This window comes from Desmodus rotundus, unplaced genomic scaffold (genome assembly GCF_022682495.2).
Source record: "Desmodus rotundus isolate HL8 unplaced genomic scaffold, HLdesRot8A.1 manual_scaffold_224, whole genome shotgun sequence".
Taxonomy (NCBI): Eukaryota; Metazoa; Chordata; class Mammalia; order Chiroptera; family Phyllostomidae; genus Desmodus; species Desmodus rotundus.
In genome coordinates, this window is record NW_026527285.1 from 76034 (window position 1) to 93664 (window position 17631).

At 52.2% G+C, this 17631-nt stretch overlaps 2 protein-coding genes across 2 annotated transcripts; both read left to right on the top strand.

Annotated features, from left to right (window-relative positions):
- The first annotated feature begins 1098 nt into the window (after positions 1-1098).
- CENPB (centromere protein B) lies at positions 1099-4018 on the top strand. The gene has a single exon (XM_024559803.4). The coding sequence runs from the start codon at positions 1376-1378 to the stop codon at positions 3191-3193; it is 1818 nt and encodes a 605-aa protein (XP_024415571.3). The 5' UTR covers positions 1099-1375; the 3' UTR covers positions 3194-4018.
- Positions 4019-6075: 2057 nt separating this feature from the next.
- Positions 6076-13257, top strand: SPEF1 (sperm flagellar 1). Its single transcript, XM_024559223.3, has 8 exons — positions 6076-7093; positions 8360-8471; positions 8825-8981; positions 9177-9216; positions 9352-9412; positions 9602-9725; positions 9823-9929; positions 12946-13257. The coding sequence occupies exons 1-8, from the start codon at positions 6985-6987 to the stop codon at positions 12950-12952; spliced, it is 717 nt and encodes a 238-aa protein (XP_024414991.2). The 5' UTR covers positions 6076-6984; the 3' UTR covers positions 12953-13257.
- The last annotated feature ends 4374 nt before the right edge of the window (positions 13258-17631 follow it).

Here is a 17631-nt window from a genome sequence, read left to right on the forward strand (position 1 = left end):
TCCTCTCTGCCTACTCCTCATGTTACTCTTTAGAGATTTTTTTAAAAAATCACTGTAATACAGCACTGGCCCCTGTGGTTCAGTTAGTTGGAGCATCGTCCAGTGCATCAAAGGGCTGTTGTTTAGGGCACTGCCTGTTCTGTGGTTCCGGTCCTGGGCTGGGAGGTGTGCGGGAGGCAGCCGATTGGTATTTCTCAGATCAATGTTTCTCTCTCGCGCTCTCTCTCTCTAGATGCAATGAAAAAATGTCCTCGTTTGAGGGGGAAATTTTTTTTAAATAAAATTAAATCACTGTAATACTTTCAATGTTGAAGAATTTCACTTTTATGTGTCTGGTGCAGGAAGAAGAGATTCTTGTGCGTGCATGCCTATGTATATACATTACTTCTGTAGGTACAAACACATACATGTATATCCACATGTAACACACTGAGATGTGATCAGTGTTTATGAATCGTGGGATTACCATCAAATAGATTTAAAACTGATGTTGCTTATAAAAAGAACCTAAATGTGTAATAATAGGCTACATAAAGTTCATCCATTAAAAAGCATGTTGGTAATACCGATATGGCAAAATTCTCATCACTTGATGCCAGCTAAAACAGCAAGAGATGCCAATATATGGTCTAAACAGTCTGATGCCAGTTTTATACAATAATTTTTAAGAAAGAAAACTGTAGTGTCTAGAGAAAAGACTGGAAGGAAATGTATCAAAATGTTACCTGCGTTATCTCATCAGGTGTTTGGGGTGAAAGGTGATTTCTAGTTTCCTGTATTTTTCAGTTTCTGCCAAAAATGTGGGTTACGTAATTTTTACTTTAATAAAACACAAAACACAGTAGTTATTCTTTACAAGTAGCAAATCGCTGCCCACCCGCCTCAGTGGCCAGGTACCACGCCCCCGCCCTTAGGTTACCGGAAGCCACAGCACTGGGCTGTCCAGCAGGCCGCAGCGCCCCCCCGCGGTCAGTCCCGGCGGCGGGGAGGGAGGTGGGCGCGGAGGGCTGGGAGGCGGCGTCGGGCGTCCCCGCGCTTCCCGCGAGATCCCGCTCCGCCCGCTCCGCCCCGCTCCGCCCCGCTCACGGCGCTCCCCGCTCCTAGCGCCGCGGCACTTTCTGCCTCCCGTGCCCGCGCCACCCTCCCTCGCCCGCGCTCGCCGCCTGCTGCCCGCCGCCCGGCGCCGCGCCCGCCGGCGTCCCCGAAGGCGTCCCCGGCCCGGCCGGGTCGCTGCTCCGCCCGCTGCCCCACGAGCCGCTTTGTCTCGGGTGGGGCGCGCGGGAGAGGCCGCCAGGTGCCCCCCGCCGCGGGCCCGGGCCCCCCGCCCCGGGGCGGCGGCGGTGGCGCCGGGCCCCGGGGCGGGGGGCGCGCCGGGATGGGCCCCAAGAGGCGGCAGCTGACGTTCCGGGAGAAGTCGCGGATCATCCAGGAGGTGGAGGAGAACCCTAACCTGCGCAAGGGCGAGATCGCGCGGCGCTTCAACATCCCGCCGTCCACGCTTAGCACAATCCTGAAGAACAAGCGCGCCATCCTGGCGTCGGAGCGCAAGTACGGTGTGGCCTCCACCTGCCGCAAGACTAACAAGCTGTCCCCCTACGACAAGCTCGAGGGGCTGCTCATCGCCTGGTTCCAACAGATCCGCGCCGCTGGCCTGCCAGTGAAGGGCATCATACTCAAGGAGAAGGCTCTGCGGATAGCAGAGGAGCTGGGCATGGACGACTTCACTGCCTCCAACGGCTGGCTGGACCGCTTCCGCCGGCGCCACGGAGTAGTGTCCTGCAGTGGCGTGGCCCGCCCCCGCTCGCGCACCACTGCTCCCCGGGCCCCAGCAGCGCCCTCTGGCCCACCTGCGGTGCCCTCGGAGGGCAGCGGCGGAGGTACGACGGGCTGGCGCGCTCGGGAAGAGCAGCCGCCGTCGGTGGCAGAGGGCTACGCCTCCCAGGACGTGTTCAGCGCTACTGAGACCAGTCTATGGTACGACTTTCTGCCTGATCAGGGCGCGGGGCTGTGTGGCAGCGATGGACGGGCGCGCAGGGCCACCCAGCGCCTGAGTGTGTTGCTGTGCGCCAACGCCGACGGCAGCGAAAAGCTGCCCCCGCTGGTGGCTGGCAAGTCAGCCAAGCCCCGTGCAGGCCAAGCCGGCCTGCCCTGCGACTACACCGCCAACTCTAAGGGTGGTGTCACCACCCAGGCCCTGGCCAAGTACCTGAAGGCCCTAGACACCCGCATGGCAGCAGAGTCTCGCCGAGTCCTGCTACTTGCCGGCCGCCTGGCTGCCCAGTCCCTGGATACCTCGGGCCTGCGTCATGTGCAGCTGGCCTTCTTCCCTCCGGGCACCGTGCAGCCGCTGGAGCGGGGAGTGGTCCAACAGGTGAAGGGCCACTACCGCCAGGCTATGCTGCTCAAGGCCATGGCTGCGCTAGAGGGCCAAGATCGTTCTGCCCTGCAGCTGGGTCTTATGGAGGCCCTGCACTTTGTGGCTGCAGCATGGCAGGCGGTGGAGCCTTCGGACATAGCTGCCTGCTTTCGTGAGGCTGGCTTCGGGGGTGGCCCAAATGCTACCATCACCACTGCCCTCAAGAGCGAGGGGGAGGAAGAGGAGGAGGAGGAAGAAGAAGAGGAGGAAGAGGAAGAGGAGGGAGAAGGGGAGGAGGAGGAGGAGGAAGAAGGAGAGGAAGAGGAGGAAGGAGGGGAAGGAGAGGAGTTGGGAGAGGAAGAGGAGGTGGAAGAGGAGGGTGATGTTGATGACAGTGATGAAGAGGAGGAGGAAGAGGAGGAGGAGAGCTCCTCTGAGGGCTTGGAGGCGGAGGACTGGGCCCGGGGGGTAGTGGAGGCCGGCGGCAGCTTTGGAGGATATGGTGCCCAGGAGGAGGCCCAGTGCCCTACCCTCCATTTCCTGGAAGGTGAGGAGGACTCTGAATCGGACAGTGAGGAAGAGGAGGATGATGACGATGATGACGACGACGACGATGAAGATGATGAGGATGAGGAGGAGGACGGTGATGAGTTGCCTGTGCCCAGCTTCGGGGAGGCCATGGCTTACTTCGCTATGGTAAAGCGGTACCTGACGTCCTTCCCCATTGATGATCGTGTGCAGAGCCACATTCTGCACTTGGAACATGACCTGGTCCATGTGACCAGAAAGAACCACGCCAGGCAGGCAGGAGTTCGGGGTCTTGGACATCAAAGCTGAGCCATTGGGCCTAGCCATACCCTCGACCCAGATGTAGCAGCACCAGCCCAGGGCAAAGGACTCTGGGCAGGTGCTGTGGATGGAGCCAGAGTGGGAAGCCCCAGATCCTTTAGTGATGTTCACCAGGCCCTGTGAACAAGCCCAGTCACCTTGGCAGGGTCCATCCAGGCTTAGGGTCAGCCTCACTGCCTGCTTATTGCCTCTTTCTCAGAGTCCTATTTCCTCCCCATTTGCCCCTGGGCTTGGGGGACCAGGTGGGGAGCTGTCTGGTGCTACCACACCATGCCATCAGTGGACTAGGCCACAGCAGCCTCCAGGGATGGGCCCTGGAAGCTCCCGGCCAGAGAGTGCCTCTCCCCTCTGCCGTCTATACCAGGTTTTGGTGGGGGGGACCCCAAAGCCATTCTGGGAAGGGCTTCATAGGAAGGTCCAGCCTAGGCCCCCACAAGGCTGGCAGCCCCCCATTCCTGCCCCCAGACCACCTCCAGAAGCACAGTCTAACTCACTGCAGGCTTTCTAGCCTGCCTCTGCCTGCTTTCCCACCCCTGATCCCTTTCTTTCGCCCAGCCCATGTTACTTTGGCCCTTGGTTTTCTTTCCTGATTGGAGGTTCCCAAGAGACCCTCTAGGGGAGTGAAAATGGGTGTTTGTTTCCCTTGTGGGCATCTGCAGGCCCTGTGCCTCTCCTTCTCTGGCAGGGTCCTATTCTGGGCAGGGGGCCTGGGGCTGGGCCCAGAGTCCAGCTGTCCAGCTGCTCCTTTCCCAGTCTGAATTCAATAAATCTGTCCACCCCCCCTTTTGTGAGGGTGAACGTTTTAACAGCCAAGGGTGCATCCTTCATAGTCTGGGCTTGCGTCTGTCGGGGACATGTCCTTTCCCGGTTCCCTTTGGTCCTCGCTTTGGTGGGATATGAAAGCAAGTGTTGAGAGAGTGGCCACAGCCTAGGCCCTATCTAGGATGAGGGGCCACCTCCATGACTAAAAGCTATCTAGACTTGGGGAGGTAGGTGTCTGCAGTGTACCTGCCTGGGTGTGGATGGGTTTGAGGAAGCCAGGACTTGCACTGCTTTGGGGTTAGAGAGAAGCTTGGGGTCAGTTGACTGGGACAGGAGGGAGGGAGCCAACTGTCTGTTGGGCTAAATTAAATTATAGGCACCTGGGAACTAGGCTTATCAAGGCTCGTTAATGAAGGTCCTTGCAGGAGTGAGGATCGAGAGGCAGAAAGAAAGGAATGTTAGGGCATCCCTTGGTTTACCCTTGGGTGCTTTGAGAGGAAGTCCTTTAGGCCTTTCAGTGATTGGCATCTCCAAGCCTAGTGGCTATCAGTGGGGACAGTGGCAGGAGAAAGATGGTATTACTGGGAAGAGATTGCACCTCCAAGAGCCTGAAGATGAATTAGCAACTCCATTTGTGGTGCCGTCCAGGGGGGCCCCCAGTCCAAAGATGAAGACAGGCCCCTCACCGATCCTACCCCCTTTCTCCTTTTAGGCCAGCCCTGGCTTCCTGGTCCTCCAGCACTGAGACCTTCAAGCCCCAGTGGTTCCAGCCAGGGGAGAGCCCCAAACCGGTTTTCCCACCTTGACTAGGGCTGGCACATCACCCCAGTGGTTCCCTCCTCCCCACCTCCTTCTACTTCCTCTCTCCTCCCTGGAATGTTAAGGGGTGGGGGGTGGTATCCAGGTAATCTTTTGTCTCTTGCCCGCCCTGGGTGTGGTCCCTTTTAGAAAGGCAAGGGCAGAACATGTGATTTTTTTTAATGTAGTGATTTTATTTTTTTAAAGATTTCATTTATTTTTAGATAGGGGAAGGGAGAGAAACATCCATGTTGTTTGCCTCTCGTGCACCCCGAACTGGGGACCTGGCCCGCAACCCAGGCATGTGTCCTAGGCTGGGAATCAAACCGGTGACCCTTTGGTTCGCAGGCTAGCACTCAATCCACTGAGCCATACCAGCCAGGGCTGATTTAAATTTTTTCAAGATTGTATTCATTTATTTTTAGAGAGAGAGGAAGGGAAGGAGAAAAAGAGGAAGAAACATTGAATGGTTGCCTCTTGTCCACCTCTGGGTCAGGGACTGAAACTGCAACCCAGGCACGTGCCCTGATCTGGAATTGAACCTGGTGACCTTTTTGGTTTTCGGAATGACACCCAACCAACTGAGCCATGCTGGTCAGGGCTAATTCAGTGATTTTAGGGAGAGAGAAGGGAGGGAGAGAGAAATATCTATTTGTTTCACATACTTATGCATTCATTGGTTGATTCTGGTTTGTGCCCTGGCCAGGGATTGAACCTTCGACCTTGGCATATTGAGATGACTCTAATCAACTTGCCTGGCCAGGGCCATTATATATGACTTTAAAAGAAAGGATGGGGTCACCGTCCCACCCTTGGCTTTCTGTACTCCTGGCACACCGGAATGTCCTGTAGGCCTTGAAGCCTTCAAGACTTAAGTGACAGCAAAAAGTAATAGGGATTCCCCTTACTATCACCCTCTCATCCCTATCTGTGCCCTGGAGAGGAGACCAGAAAGTCCTGAGGAAGCCCAGCCTACCTCCTGGCCTGCTCTGGAATAAGGAGGTAGGAGCAGTAGCCTTCTCCCCGGGTGCCCCTGGTCAACCCAAGTCTCACCTCAAATAACAAGGCAAATCCCTTCCGTTTGTTTCCTGCTTACAAGAACACCTTTTGCTGCAACTGAGATCATCTTGTTATCCGTTACACCAACAGATGTTAATAGGGCTTCGCCACATGTCAGGCGCTGTGCGCTGTGCTAAGCACGTTAGATGCTCATGAAGCCCCTATAAGTAAAACCATGAGAAAACAGGTACAGAGAGGTCCGGTAATGTGCCTGAAGCTACACCACTAGTGTGGAAGCAAGGGTCTTCCCAGGGTGACCCTAGAAGTGGCCCTTTACTAAGGAAGGACCCATCTTCCTAATCCTCCTAAATGTAGTCCTCTTGAAATGGAACTGGTTACCAAAATCAATCTCTAGTCCATGGAAGTGTAGAAGAATAGCTTTTTGGAGGGAAATGAGGGGTGTGGAAGTGCACACAGAAGTTCTTACAGCTCTTACCCCTATAAGCACCTCCTGTTCCAGCAGTCCCCACACAGGTCCTGTGTAAATATCATTCTCCTCCCCATTACCCCATTGGGACAAATAGATGAGACCTATCCGCATTTCACAAAGGGGGTAAGAGGGTTAATGAGTTAAAAGACAAGCCCAAGGCACTGGCCTTGAGCTGTGATATCCCTGGGAGTCTGGGTTACATATTACATGCCCCACATAACAATGCTGGGAAGGGGGGCGTGGTGATGGGCCTATGAGCTCAGAGCTTAGTGGAGGGACCCAGCGAGGAGGCACTATTACTCAGTCCAGGTAGGAAGTAGCGGGTCCCGGTGCGGGATCCCGGACCGGAGAAGCTGGTCCAGGGGTTCTGGAGGCCCGGCTGGCTTTGTGAGGGAGTGGCTGGTCAGCAGGGCGCGTGGGCGAAAAAGATTTCTTCCTGGGAGGCGGGGAAGACAAGGCCACCTATATCGCCTTTTCAAATCTGGGGCCTGAGAAGATGTAACGGGGTAAACTACAACTCCCAGAAGCGTCTGCTCCCCGAAGACTAGGACGGTTGTCATGGTTTCAGAAAACAATATGGCCGCTCCCAGCTGGGAGGGGAGTCTCCGCGTTGAAGAGACTGAGGCGAATCTGGGCAGCCGCAGCGGCAAGGTAGGAGGCGCCTGAGCGGTCGAGAGTTTGAGGCTGGACGCTGTACGGCTGGAACTACTTGCCTTTGCCGAGGGCGCCCATGGCGGGCAGCGTGGACGAGGAGGCGCTGCACCAGCTGTACCTGTGGGTAGACAACATCCCTCTGTCCCGGCCAAAGCGAAATCTCTCCCGGGACTTCAGTGACGGAGGTGTGCGCCTGTGTGTGTCCCCATGTTCTGTCTTATATGTGTGTGTGCTAGGGGGACTTTGTGCAAACACGCCTTTATGCTTGTGTGCCTGTGGGGTGTGTATGTTTGGGGGGGATGTCTGTCTCCTAGGACTTCAGTTGTAGGAGTGTGTCTGAGTGTGGGAGTCTGTGACTCTCCCTGGGACTTAAGGACTAAGACGTATATCAATGTATGTATTTTTGCATCTGTGTGTGTGTGCATTCACATTGCTATATTCCGTATGTTTGTCTATGGGAGTCTGAATGTGTGTGTGTTCATATGTATATTGACATATCCTGTCCCGTATGTATGTAGGGGGGTCTTGTGTGAATATGTGTTGCTTTGTGACTGTGTAGGTGTCTGTGTTTCTAAGACTATCTCCTGGGATTTTATGTGTGACTCTTATGTGCTTGTGTGTGTATGTGCTTGTGTTTTATGTTGGTGACTGTCTTGGAACTCCAGTGATGGAAGTATGTGTATGTGTTCGTCCATCTTTGTGTGTCTGTGTGTGCTATATACATATACATGTCTGGGCATGTGTACATCCTGTGTGCCTACCCAGTCTGTCCAATGTGCATATCTTTAGAGGAATCTTTTTAAAAATTTATTTATTTATTTTTAGGGGAAGGGAGGGAGGAAGAGAGGGAGAGAAACATCATGTATGAGAGACAGGTCAATGTGTTGCCTTTCTCGTGCCCCCATTGGGGGACCCGGCCCACGACCCAGGCATGTCCCCTGACTGGGAATCGATCCAGTGACCCTTTGGTTCACAGGCCAGCGCTCAATCCACTGAGCCACACCAGCCTGGGCTAGAGGGATCTTATTACATTGTCTGTTTGCGTGAGTCTATGACTTTCTCCTGGGACTTTGGTGTTGCAGTGTGTATATGTGCCCATATAAATGCCTAGAGTGGGGCCCCAGGATCTTAAAGGGCTCCCTTGGGGATTCATTCTCTATTAGAGCACCAGAGACCACCGTTTTCAAATGCCCTGAGTTAACAGGGAGGGGATACAGCCCCTCTGGGGTATGCCGGAGGCAGTCTCCAGCAGATCACTGATCTCTCTTCCTTGACTCCCCGCCCCCAACCCATTCTCTACCACCCCTCCCTCCCTATCACCCTTCCTCTTTCCACATTTCCACCTCTCCACCTTTCTGCACCCCTGGTTCTCCCACCCCACCCACTTCTTCTCCCTTCCCCCTCCCCTATCCCCCCATCTCCCGTGTCTCCTCCTGCTCCCACTCCCTCAGTCCTGGTTGCAGAAGTCATCAAGTTTTACTTTCCCAAGATGGTGGAGATGCACAATTATGTCCCTGCCAATTCTCTCCAGCAGAAGCTCAGCAACTGGGGTCACCTGAACAGGTAGCAGAATATCTGGTTGCACTAACAGGATCTCCAGCCCCGACCCTGGGCTCCCAGGAAGCTCTGCTTCAGCTGCTCCACTTCGTATGGTCTCCACAGCCCAGGCCGGGATTGTGCTGATAGCAGGGTGGGGAGGGGCAGTGCCACCAGAATTGTCTGGGAACAAAAATCAAGGGACTCTTTTATTGGGGAGGTGACAAGATAACTTGGGACAACCAAGAACAGGGCTCAGATGTACCCTTCCATTCCTTCAGGGCTGCACACTTAGCATAGCAACTGTTGCACCCCCTTTTTCCTCCTTCCCACTTCATTTCCTAAGGACCTAGTTGGCCATGCCCCTGTCTACCCTCCAGGAAGGTGCTGAACAAGCTGAACTTCTCAGTACCGGAGGATGTGATGCGCAAGATCGCGCAATGCACCCCAGGAGTGGTGGAGTTGGTGCTCATTCCGCTGAGACAGCGCCTGGAAGAGAGGCGGAGGAACAGGAAGCAGGGCTCCGGCTCCTTACAGGTGCCACCCTACTCAGGCTTCTCCCACTGCTCTGGGGCAGCTTTCCAGGCTGCAGAAAGCCCCCACCTTGGTGACAAGTGTGGAAGAGGGTGCCTGCTTACAGGGAGCCTGACCTGGGGGACAGTGGAAGGGACATAGGGCTACTTGGGGATGGGCGAGTGTGAACTCACAGTGGATCCCTGGGCGTTCTTTTAGGAGCTGGCTCCCCAGGATGGCACTGGCTACATGGATGTGGGTAAAGTGGCTTTTACTTTTCCTCCCTCCCAGGAGGAACTTTTCTCCTGTATTTCTTCCCTATGGGGGGAGGTTGGAGGGGAAGACAGGAAGAAAGGACTCCAAAAGGGTTACTCCACCACTTACCTCTTCTCAGGTTTGTCTCAGAAGGCCCAAGGGGAAGGTGTCCCAGATCCCCAGGGAGGGGGGCAGCTCAGGTAAGGAAGCTGGGAGTTCCTGACCTTACCAGTCCAGGTAATGTCCCTGCAGAGGGCTGGGATGCTCCTGGGAAGGTAGGGAAAGTAGGAACGGGGAGAAGGGAGGAGAGGTGGCCTGGCCAAGGGGTACTGGAAGGGTGAGGGTGGGGCCCAAAGTCCAGACCTCTGCTAAACTGCTTTCAACCCCAGGGTGGGGCAGCTGCCAGTGCCCCGGCCTCCCGGGTATAGCCAGGTGCTGCATGGTGACCCAAGAGTCATCCTTCAGATTGCTGAAAAGGAGCAGGAGTTATTGGCCTCACAGGAGACCGTGCAAGTGAGAGCACTGGGAAGGTGGGGGGGGGGGTGTGCTGCAGAGGTGGGGACACAGGGCAGCAGGTCTCTGGGCTTGACCTCTGTGCTGTGTGGCCCAGGTCCTCCAGATGAAGGTGAGACGCTTGGAGCACCTGCTCCAGCTCAAGAATGTGCGCATCGATGACCTCTCCCGGCGGCTCCAGCAGGCGGAACGTAAGCAGCAGCGGTGAGTGGCGGGGATGCCCCAGTGTCCCCCAGAGCCCTGACACCACAGAACAACGAACGGGCAGGAGGGGCCAACAGCTCCAATGAGCCTCCTGGGGAGTAAGGCTGCCCCTCCGTGAGCGTGGGGAGGAGGCAGTGGGACAGGAGCCCTCCCTGCCAAGCCCGGGACTAAGCCACCTCCTACACTATAACTGGGTCAGGAGAATGGACTGCTTTCCAAAACTCAGAAACCATGTACCTCTGCACCCCAAAGCAGTGTCCAGCACAGGGGGCAGGGACTCCACCTTGGAGCTCCCTGCATTGGGCCTTAGGGGTGGTCCCCTGGCTCTGTCCACACCTCTAGAACCAGGTCCCCACCCAGCTGTGAGGCCGGTGGTGTCTCCATCCAAACTAATTCCTTGTTTCCCTGGGCCATGGGGGAAGCTGCCCCAGGCAGCTGAGGGAGTCCTTTGTCCCTCCTGGGTACTCACCTGGGACCCATCTTAAGGCTGGAGAAGCGCAGCCACTGAGAAGAAGGGGTGAGGAGTGGGTTCAGCCAGGTGTGGGGAAGACATTGACTGTGCCTCTACCGATCACCTTCCCCTCCCATGAGGTATGCTTAAGAATACTTGGGGTATATGGGACGGGGCTGCCCCCATTAAAGGTGTTGTCCTCTTTTTCCTGCACTTGCCTCCTCTCTCTGCCTGGATCACTGTGGGCAGCAAGGTCCTGCCCCCTTTTGCTGCCCTTTCCCCCCCTTGAGTGAAATAGCCTTTTGGGCTCAGTGTGGGTCTTACTCTGTGGGCAGCTGGGCCCTAGGTGGCCACTGCTTGGTTGGTTGATATCATGGAGGTCAGGTCTTCTGCACTAGGAGAGTCCGGCTTCTAACCTTGGCCTTATTAGTCTGACCCTCAGGCCCCCCCCCCCCCGCCGCCACAGTGTCCTCCACCTCTCTCTAAACCCAGACTCGATTCTCCCCAAATGGAGCCTCACACTCACCCTCAACCTTGCTCATGGACTGACCCCTAAATATGTCCTCTGTATGACTCAGCCCTGATCAAGACACCATGGCCATGGGGTGACCCTAACTCTGATCAGTAACACTGAACATTTATAAATCCTGAGCCCCCCACAATTCAGTTCCTAGGCACAGACTCGGCATATGCCCAGGAGAAACTTAAGCTCTGTGTTTTGTGTTCTGGGATCCATGTATAGCAATATTCACAGCAACATGTTTTGTAACAGCAAAAGCACTGAAAAGAACTTGTATCTGTTATCTATTCCTGTGTATCAAATCACCACACTTAATGGCTTAAAACAGCACTCATTTATTATGTCATATTTTCTGTGGCTCATTACAGGTGTTCGTAAGGGGGTTATTTATGGACAAGTAGGGACAGAGTGTCACGAACCAAGGAGTTTGTGGAGTTCAATTCTGTTTGCCCGAGTTCCTAAAATAATAAAATAACAATGGATGACTACTCCTGACCTTGGTCTTTTCCCCTCCCTTGCACTCAGCCTGGCCTTAGGTTAATACTGGCTTCAGCCTGGCCTCTGCTTTCCCCAAATTAACCACAGCTCTCCACACATACCAGCCCCAGCTCTAGCCCTTTTCTCTCTGCACGGTCTGCGTTGGGCATCCAGAGTCCTGTTCTCTGAGCCTTTCATCCATGGGCCATACCTGTGTGCTCCTGTGGGTGGAGCTGGTTTGTGGAGGGGCCTGAGGATCAGGATGTGGGGTAGGGCGTGGTTCTGCCTGACAGCACAGTGGGCACAGAATGCAGGTTTGGCGATTGGGGTCACCCCCTTAAGTGTCTGCTGACCTGCTGCATAGCAGAGGCTGGGCCAGGTCCTAGAGGTTCCTCCTCCTTGGGTCCCCCCACCGTATTCCTACTATCTAGATATGCCTGTGTCTTAACCCACAATTATATCTCAAAACCCTACATATCAAACCCCAAAAGCAATAGAGAATTTTATTGAATGCTTCTTGGGAATAAATATGAAGGTAGACTATGTCACACATTAGAAGTCTATAATTCTTCTTTAAGCATCTCTCTTGTTCTACAAATTATCCTTCTCACAGCCACTACCATATTTCTCCCACTCTGCTCCTCACTCCCCTCTGCCCTTTCGGAACCGCACTAGATTGGATTTCTTTGGTTCAGTCATTTGTTAAGCCCTCAAATGTTTATTGAGTGTCTACCATGTACCAAATGCCAGGGACAGGAAGGTGAGTGTGAAACATGGTTTGTGTCCCCCTTTTTCACACTCCTACAAGGGGAGAAGGCATGTAAAAAAGTATTCAAATTTTTTGTTAACATATTTTTTTAATTTTAAAGATGTTGTGTATTTATTTTTAGAGAGAGGGAGAGGGAGGGAGAAAGAGGAGAGAAACATCAGTGTGTGGTAGCCTCTTATGTGCCCCCTACTAGGGACCCGGCCTGCAACCCAGGCATGTGCCCTGACTGGGAATGGAACCAGCGACCCTTTGGTTTGCAGGCTGACCCTCAATCCACTGAGCCACACCAGCCAGAGGTGTTACTTAATATTTTGAATAGATAAAAACACATCGTTAAAAAAACATATAAACAGTGAAATCTCCCCTTGGTCCCCCCCCACCTCCAAGAGGAAATTTTTTCTTTAGTTTTTACATATTCTTCTAGAGTATCTTTATGTGAATACAAGCAAATATGCACATTTATTATTATCTTTGCCCCACCATTTTTTTGACATAAAGGGGAAGCAGACTACCCACTCTGTTCTGTATCTTGGTTTTCCACTCAAGGAGCTCTCTTGTAGATATGTTATCGTCAATGTTACGTGCCAACTTGACTGGGCCACAGGGTGCCAAGGTATTTGGTCTAACATCCTGGGTGTTGCCGTGAGCATGTTTGGGTGCGATTAGCACCTACATGGGTAGACTGAAAGCAGATTGTTCTCCCTGATGTGAGCGGGCCTCTTCCAATCAGTTGAAGTCCTGAAGAGAATAAAAAAGCTGTCTCTTCCCTAAGTAAGAGAAAATTCCTCTTGCCCAACAGCCTTTAAACCGGACATCGGCTTTTTTTTTCTGCCTTTGGACTCTGACTGAAATGGATTCTTCCTGGGTCTTGAGCCTCCCAGCCTTTGGACTGGGACTTAACCATCGACTCTCCCGAGTCTTCAGCTTGCTGACTCATCCTACAGATCTTGCAGCTTGTCAGCCTCCATGATTGCATGTGCTAATTCCTCTCTGTCTCCCATTGGTTCTGTTTCTCTGGAAAATCTTAACTAATGCAAGATTTTTCTGTATCAGTACATTGAAAATTTCCTGTGCTTTTAAAGCTCTGTTGTCTGTATCAAATAAAATTCTGTTGTCTGTACCAGATTTAATCAGTCCTCTATTTATGGACATCCGATTTTTTAAAAAAGATTTTGAGAGAGATGGGAATGGATGGAGAAGAAAGGGAGAGAAACATCAATGTGAAAGAGAAACATCAATTAGTTGCCTCTTGCATGCGCCCCAACCAGGGACGGAACCTGCAACCCAGGCATGTGTCCCGACTGGGAACCAAACCAGCAACTTTTCACTTTACAGGATGACGCCCGACCGACTGAGCCACACCAGTCACGCTGATTTGTTTTTAATCTTTTACTATTAATAATACAATGAATAACCTCATACATTCATAATTTAGTATTGTGTACAGTATATCTGCATGATAAATTCCAGAACTGGGGTTGTTAGTGTCAATGTAAGAAACGTTCAAACCTGTAGAGAATTTTTATGAGTTTATTTGAGCCAAACTGAGGATAATCACTGAGAAGCAAAACCTCAATGAGTTGAAAAAATGCTCTGGAAAATGGCAGTTTTGCGCCTTATTTTATACATTACAATCATGAACTCCATTGGTCATAGATTAGGGAGGCGGGAGGAAGCGAAGTGGGATGGGGGGTGGTTGAGGTGGTAGAGTGGAGGGGTGGGAGCCTGCGGCTGTAAAACCTCTGGGACTGGATAGGAAGTAAAATGATAGACACATACTTCTTTTATACCGGTAGGTGCAGGATAGTTAACAGTCCACAATTAACACGACAGCAGTAACAATGAGGGGACACGTGGTCTCCTCTCTGGTGTGGTGGTTGTGCCCGGAGGGGTCTGGAGAAAGGCAAGTTACCTTGACATCCCAAAGGTATGTTATCTTAGATGCAAAAAGACAGTGTAGGCTCAAGTAAGGTAGGGATTGCGTTTTGTCAGGGAAGATTCTGGACTAGGACATGACTACCCTCCATGACCTGCTTTTAGTTAGAAAGTTCTAATTTCAGACCGTCCTATGTGGTTACTTTAGGTGTCTGAGCAAGGCTGCCATGCAGGTCTTCCCTAAGCTTGTCAGGTTTACTATGTGGCCCCTTTCAGTCCACACTAGGTCAAAGAGTACATGCATTTGTAGTCTTGAGAGCTATTGTGAAATTGTCCTCCATAAGGCCGTGGTTGAGAGCAGAGGTTCAAGATTGGTGGCCCATTGCCCTGCTTTGGTTTGTGGAATTGTGTTTTTACAAAATTAATTGCTAATTTAAAAAAATTTTAAAGACTTTATTTATTTTTAGAGGAAGGGGAAGGGAAGGAGAAAGAGAAACATCGATGTGAGAAGGAACGTTGATTGGTTGCCTCTTTCATACCCACACCTGGGGACCTGGCCTGCGACCCAGGCATGTCCCTGACTGCTAATGGAACCTATGAACTTTTGTTTCGTGGGGCGACGCCCAACCCACTGAGCCACTCCAGTCGGGACTAATTGCTAATTTTTATATTGATGAGGATGTGAAACAACTGGCACTCAGAGTCTGCTGATGGGATCGTGAGTACAAGCATTTCACAAAACTGGTAGTTTCATATAAAATTAGACATTCGCCTATGCTTTTGTATTAGTTCAATCGCAGACCCAGAAAGGATCTGATACAGGGATTTATTTGACTTTGGGTAACTGTTGAATATGCTCTGTAACGCTGTTGTTTTTCATCTGATGCTGGAACTTCAAGTTCACAGGTCAGGCGGCTGGGAAGGGAAGATGGATGGATATAAGGTGGGGAAGAGGAAAAACGAGTTGGAATCCACGAGCACAAGCTGGAACCCTAGAGGACAAACTGGAACTCATGTCAGTTCCCACTGCGTCCAAACTTGGTGATGTGGGTGTCATGCTGGAGAAACTGGTGCTCCTTCCTATCTGGTCCAGGAGTCAGAGAAGCTAAAGGAGGGTCCAGGGCAAGGAGGGGCAGTTGCAGGCCTGTGAGCTCCCCCATGTCAATGAGGTGAGCCGGCAGATCAGCAACAAAGCACATGGATCACAAAGCTCCTGCCTAGACCTTGCGAGTGTAAAAACCATTATAGCCACTGCTTTTCTTCTAACCTCCACATCTTACACAACAGTGTCTGTGTGGCCCACCCTAATTGGAAACACACATGGAAGAGAACTCTGGGCAATGTAGTTCACCCTAAGTTGGCACATTATAAAGCCACCACAGCTATGCGTCAGCAATCCCATTCCTCAATACATACTCAGGAGAAATGTGTCCATATGTTTACCAAGACATGTAGTAGAATATACAACACGGTTTACAGTAGTCACCCCTTTTCTGCAGGGGTTACATTCTAAGATCCCCAGTGGATGCCTGAAACCTTGTAGTACAAAACCCTATATATACTGTTTTTTTCCTACACATACATAGCTATGATAAAGTTTAATTTATAAAGTGGGCACAGCAAGAGGTGAACAACAATAACTACTAATAAAGTAGAACAATGATAATATACTGTAGTAAAAGTTATGTGAATGTGGTCTCTCTGATAACCAATTTCATAACAGAGACGGCCACCATGTGACTACGGGGTGGGTGGCAAATACAGCATGAATCCATGTAACGGGCAGGACGGAGCAGGACAGCACAAGACTTCTCTGTGCTACTCAAATGGTGTGCAGTTTAAAACCTATGAGTAGTTCATTTCTGGAATTTTCCATTTCGTATTTGGGGACCGTGGTTGATGACCGTGGATCCCTGTATCAGATCCTTTCTGGGTCTGCGTGGTTTCAGGTAACTGACACCATGAAAAGCAAAATCACAGATAAGGGAGGCAGCCTAGTTAGCAATTAGTCTGTGTGTTTGAAAGAGCCAGGGATGGTTTGGAGAAGTTGGGTAGACAGACATAATACAGGCAGGTGAATTTCACCCATGAGAAGAGAGTAGGAAGGGCATTCCAGGTGGGAAGGTAGCATGAAATCAAATGTCTGCACAGACCCAGAAGGTAAAATTAACGTGAGAAAATAGGGGTTGGTGGGGACTAAGGCAAACTGATGTGCCAGCCTTTGTGCTAGGCTGGAATGCGAGTTCATCTCCTTACATTTTCTGATATTTCAACAGAGGAAGAGGAGGAAACGAAGAATTATAATTTTTAAAGGCCCATGTGATGGCTCTGGCCGGGCAGCTCAGTTGGTTAGAACATCGTCCGGACATGCCAAGGTTTCAAGTTTGATCCCTGGTCAGGGCACACACAAGAATCAAACAATGAATGCATAAAGGGGAACGACAAATTGATGATTCTCTCTCTCTCTCGAATCAAAAAAAAATTTTAAAGCCCATGTGGGCTAAACAAAATACAACTGCATCCTGCTTTGGGCCCACTGTCTGCCAACTTTAGCCTTGTGGAACAAACACGAGAATACAACTGGAGAGGGAACTAGTAGAGCACAGGGAGCGGTGGGGTTGAGTAGTGAGAAAGCATCTGGCAGGAGCTGGTGGGCTGGGTTCAGAATGTGGGAATCTCTCAATGCTATAGCTGGAGGACACTATCTCAAACGCCAGAGTGCGCACGAATCACCCAAAATACTGCTAAAAAGTTTGTTAGGCTCTTCTGGAAAGAGACGCAGAGCAAGAAGCGCTTTGTAGCAGGGCAAGACTCGATAGAAACAATAGCTCAGGAAGATTAGTTTGTCAGCAGTGTGGCATCCAGCGGAAGGAGGGTAGGATCCCCTTTGGGTAGGGCTCCCCAAAAGCAGACATCCCGGTCCTTCTGAAAGGTAGCTGGCCCTCAGCCGCTCAGGCCATCTCTACCCTAGTTATGTCGGAAGGAGCTTCAAGCTCTGGAGAGTTAGTTCCCTGTGAGCACTTCAGGGACTCTGTCCCGGCCAGCAGAAGTGGGCGTGTGTGTGAGGCGGTATTCAAGGATTCGCAGGCAGACGTGCGACTAGAACCGCTTAAGAGCCGAAGGCCGCGCCTCTCGCTCTTCGGCTCGAAGCAGGCGCCCACTTCCCCACCGCAGCGCTGAGATAGTCGCATCCTGCTGCCATGACGACCGCTTCCGTGGAGACCCGGCGCAGAGCTGCGGTCTCGGCGGAAGCCAGCACAAGTTCTCCCAACCCCCACCCTGCGTTCCTTCTTTGTTTTGATGCTTATTTCAGGAAGCAGGGCTCCCAGGTCGAGTCTCAGGTCCGCGCCGGAGCGCTTCCTCCGGGGCAGGGGGCTGGGGAGTTAAGGGGAAGAGGCCGAAACCCGAGGGTAGCAGAGTGGTTCCTGGACAGGACCTAGACAGAGGCGAATCAACTGCGCAAGCGGGCTTGGAAGCTACTTTCGTGTGCCCCATCTAGCCCTGAACGCCGCCTTACGGCCGCTCGAGGGGTCGGAGTCTAGGGGAGGTCCCTTCCAAGTTGAGGCATAGGCGGGAAGTACAAATTCCACGGCTGTAGGTGGGACGCAGG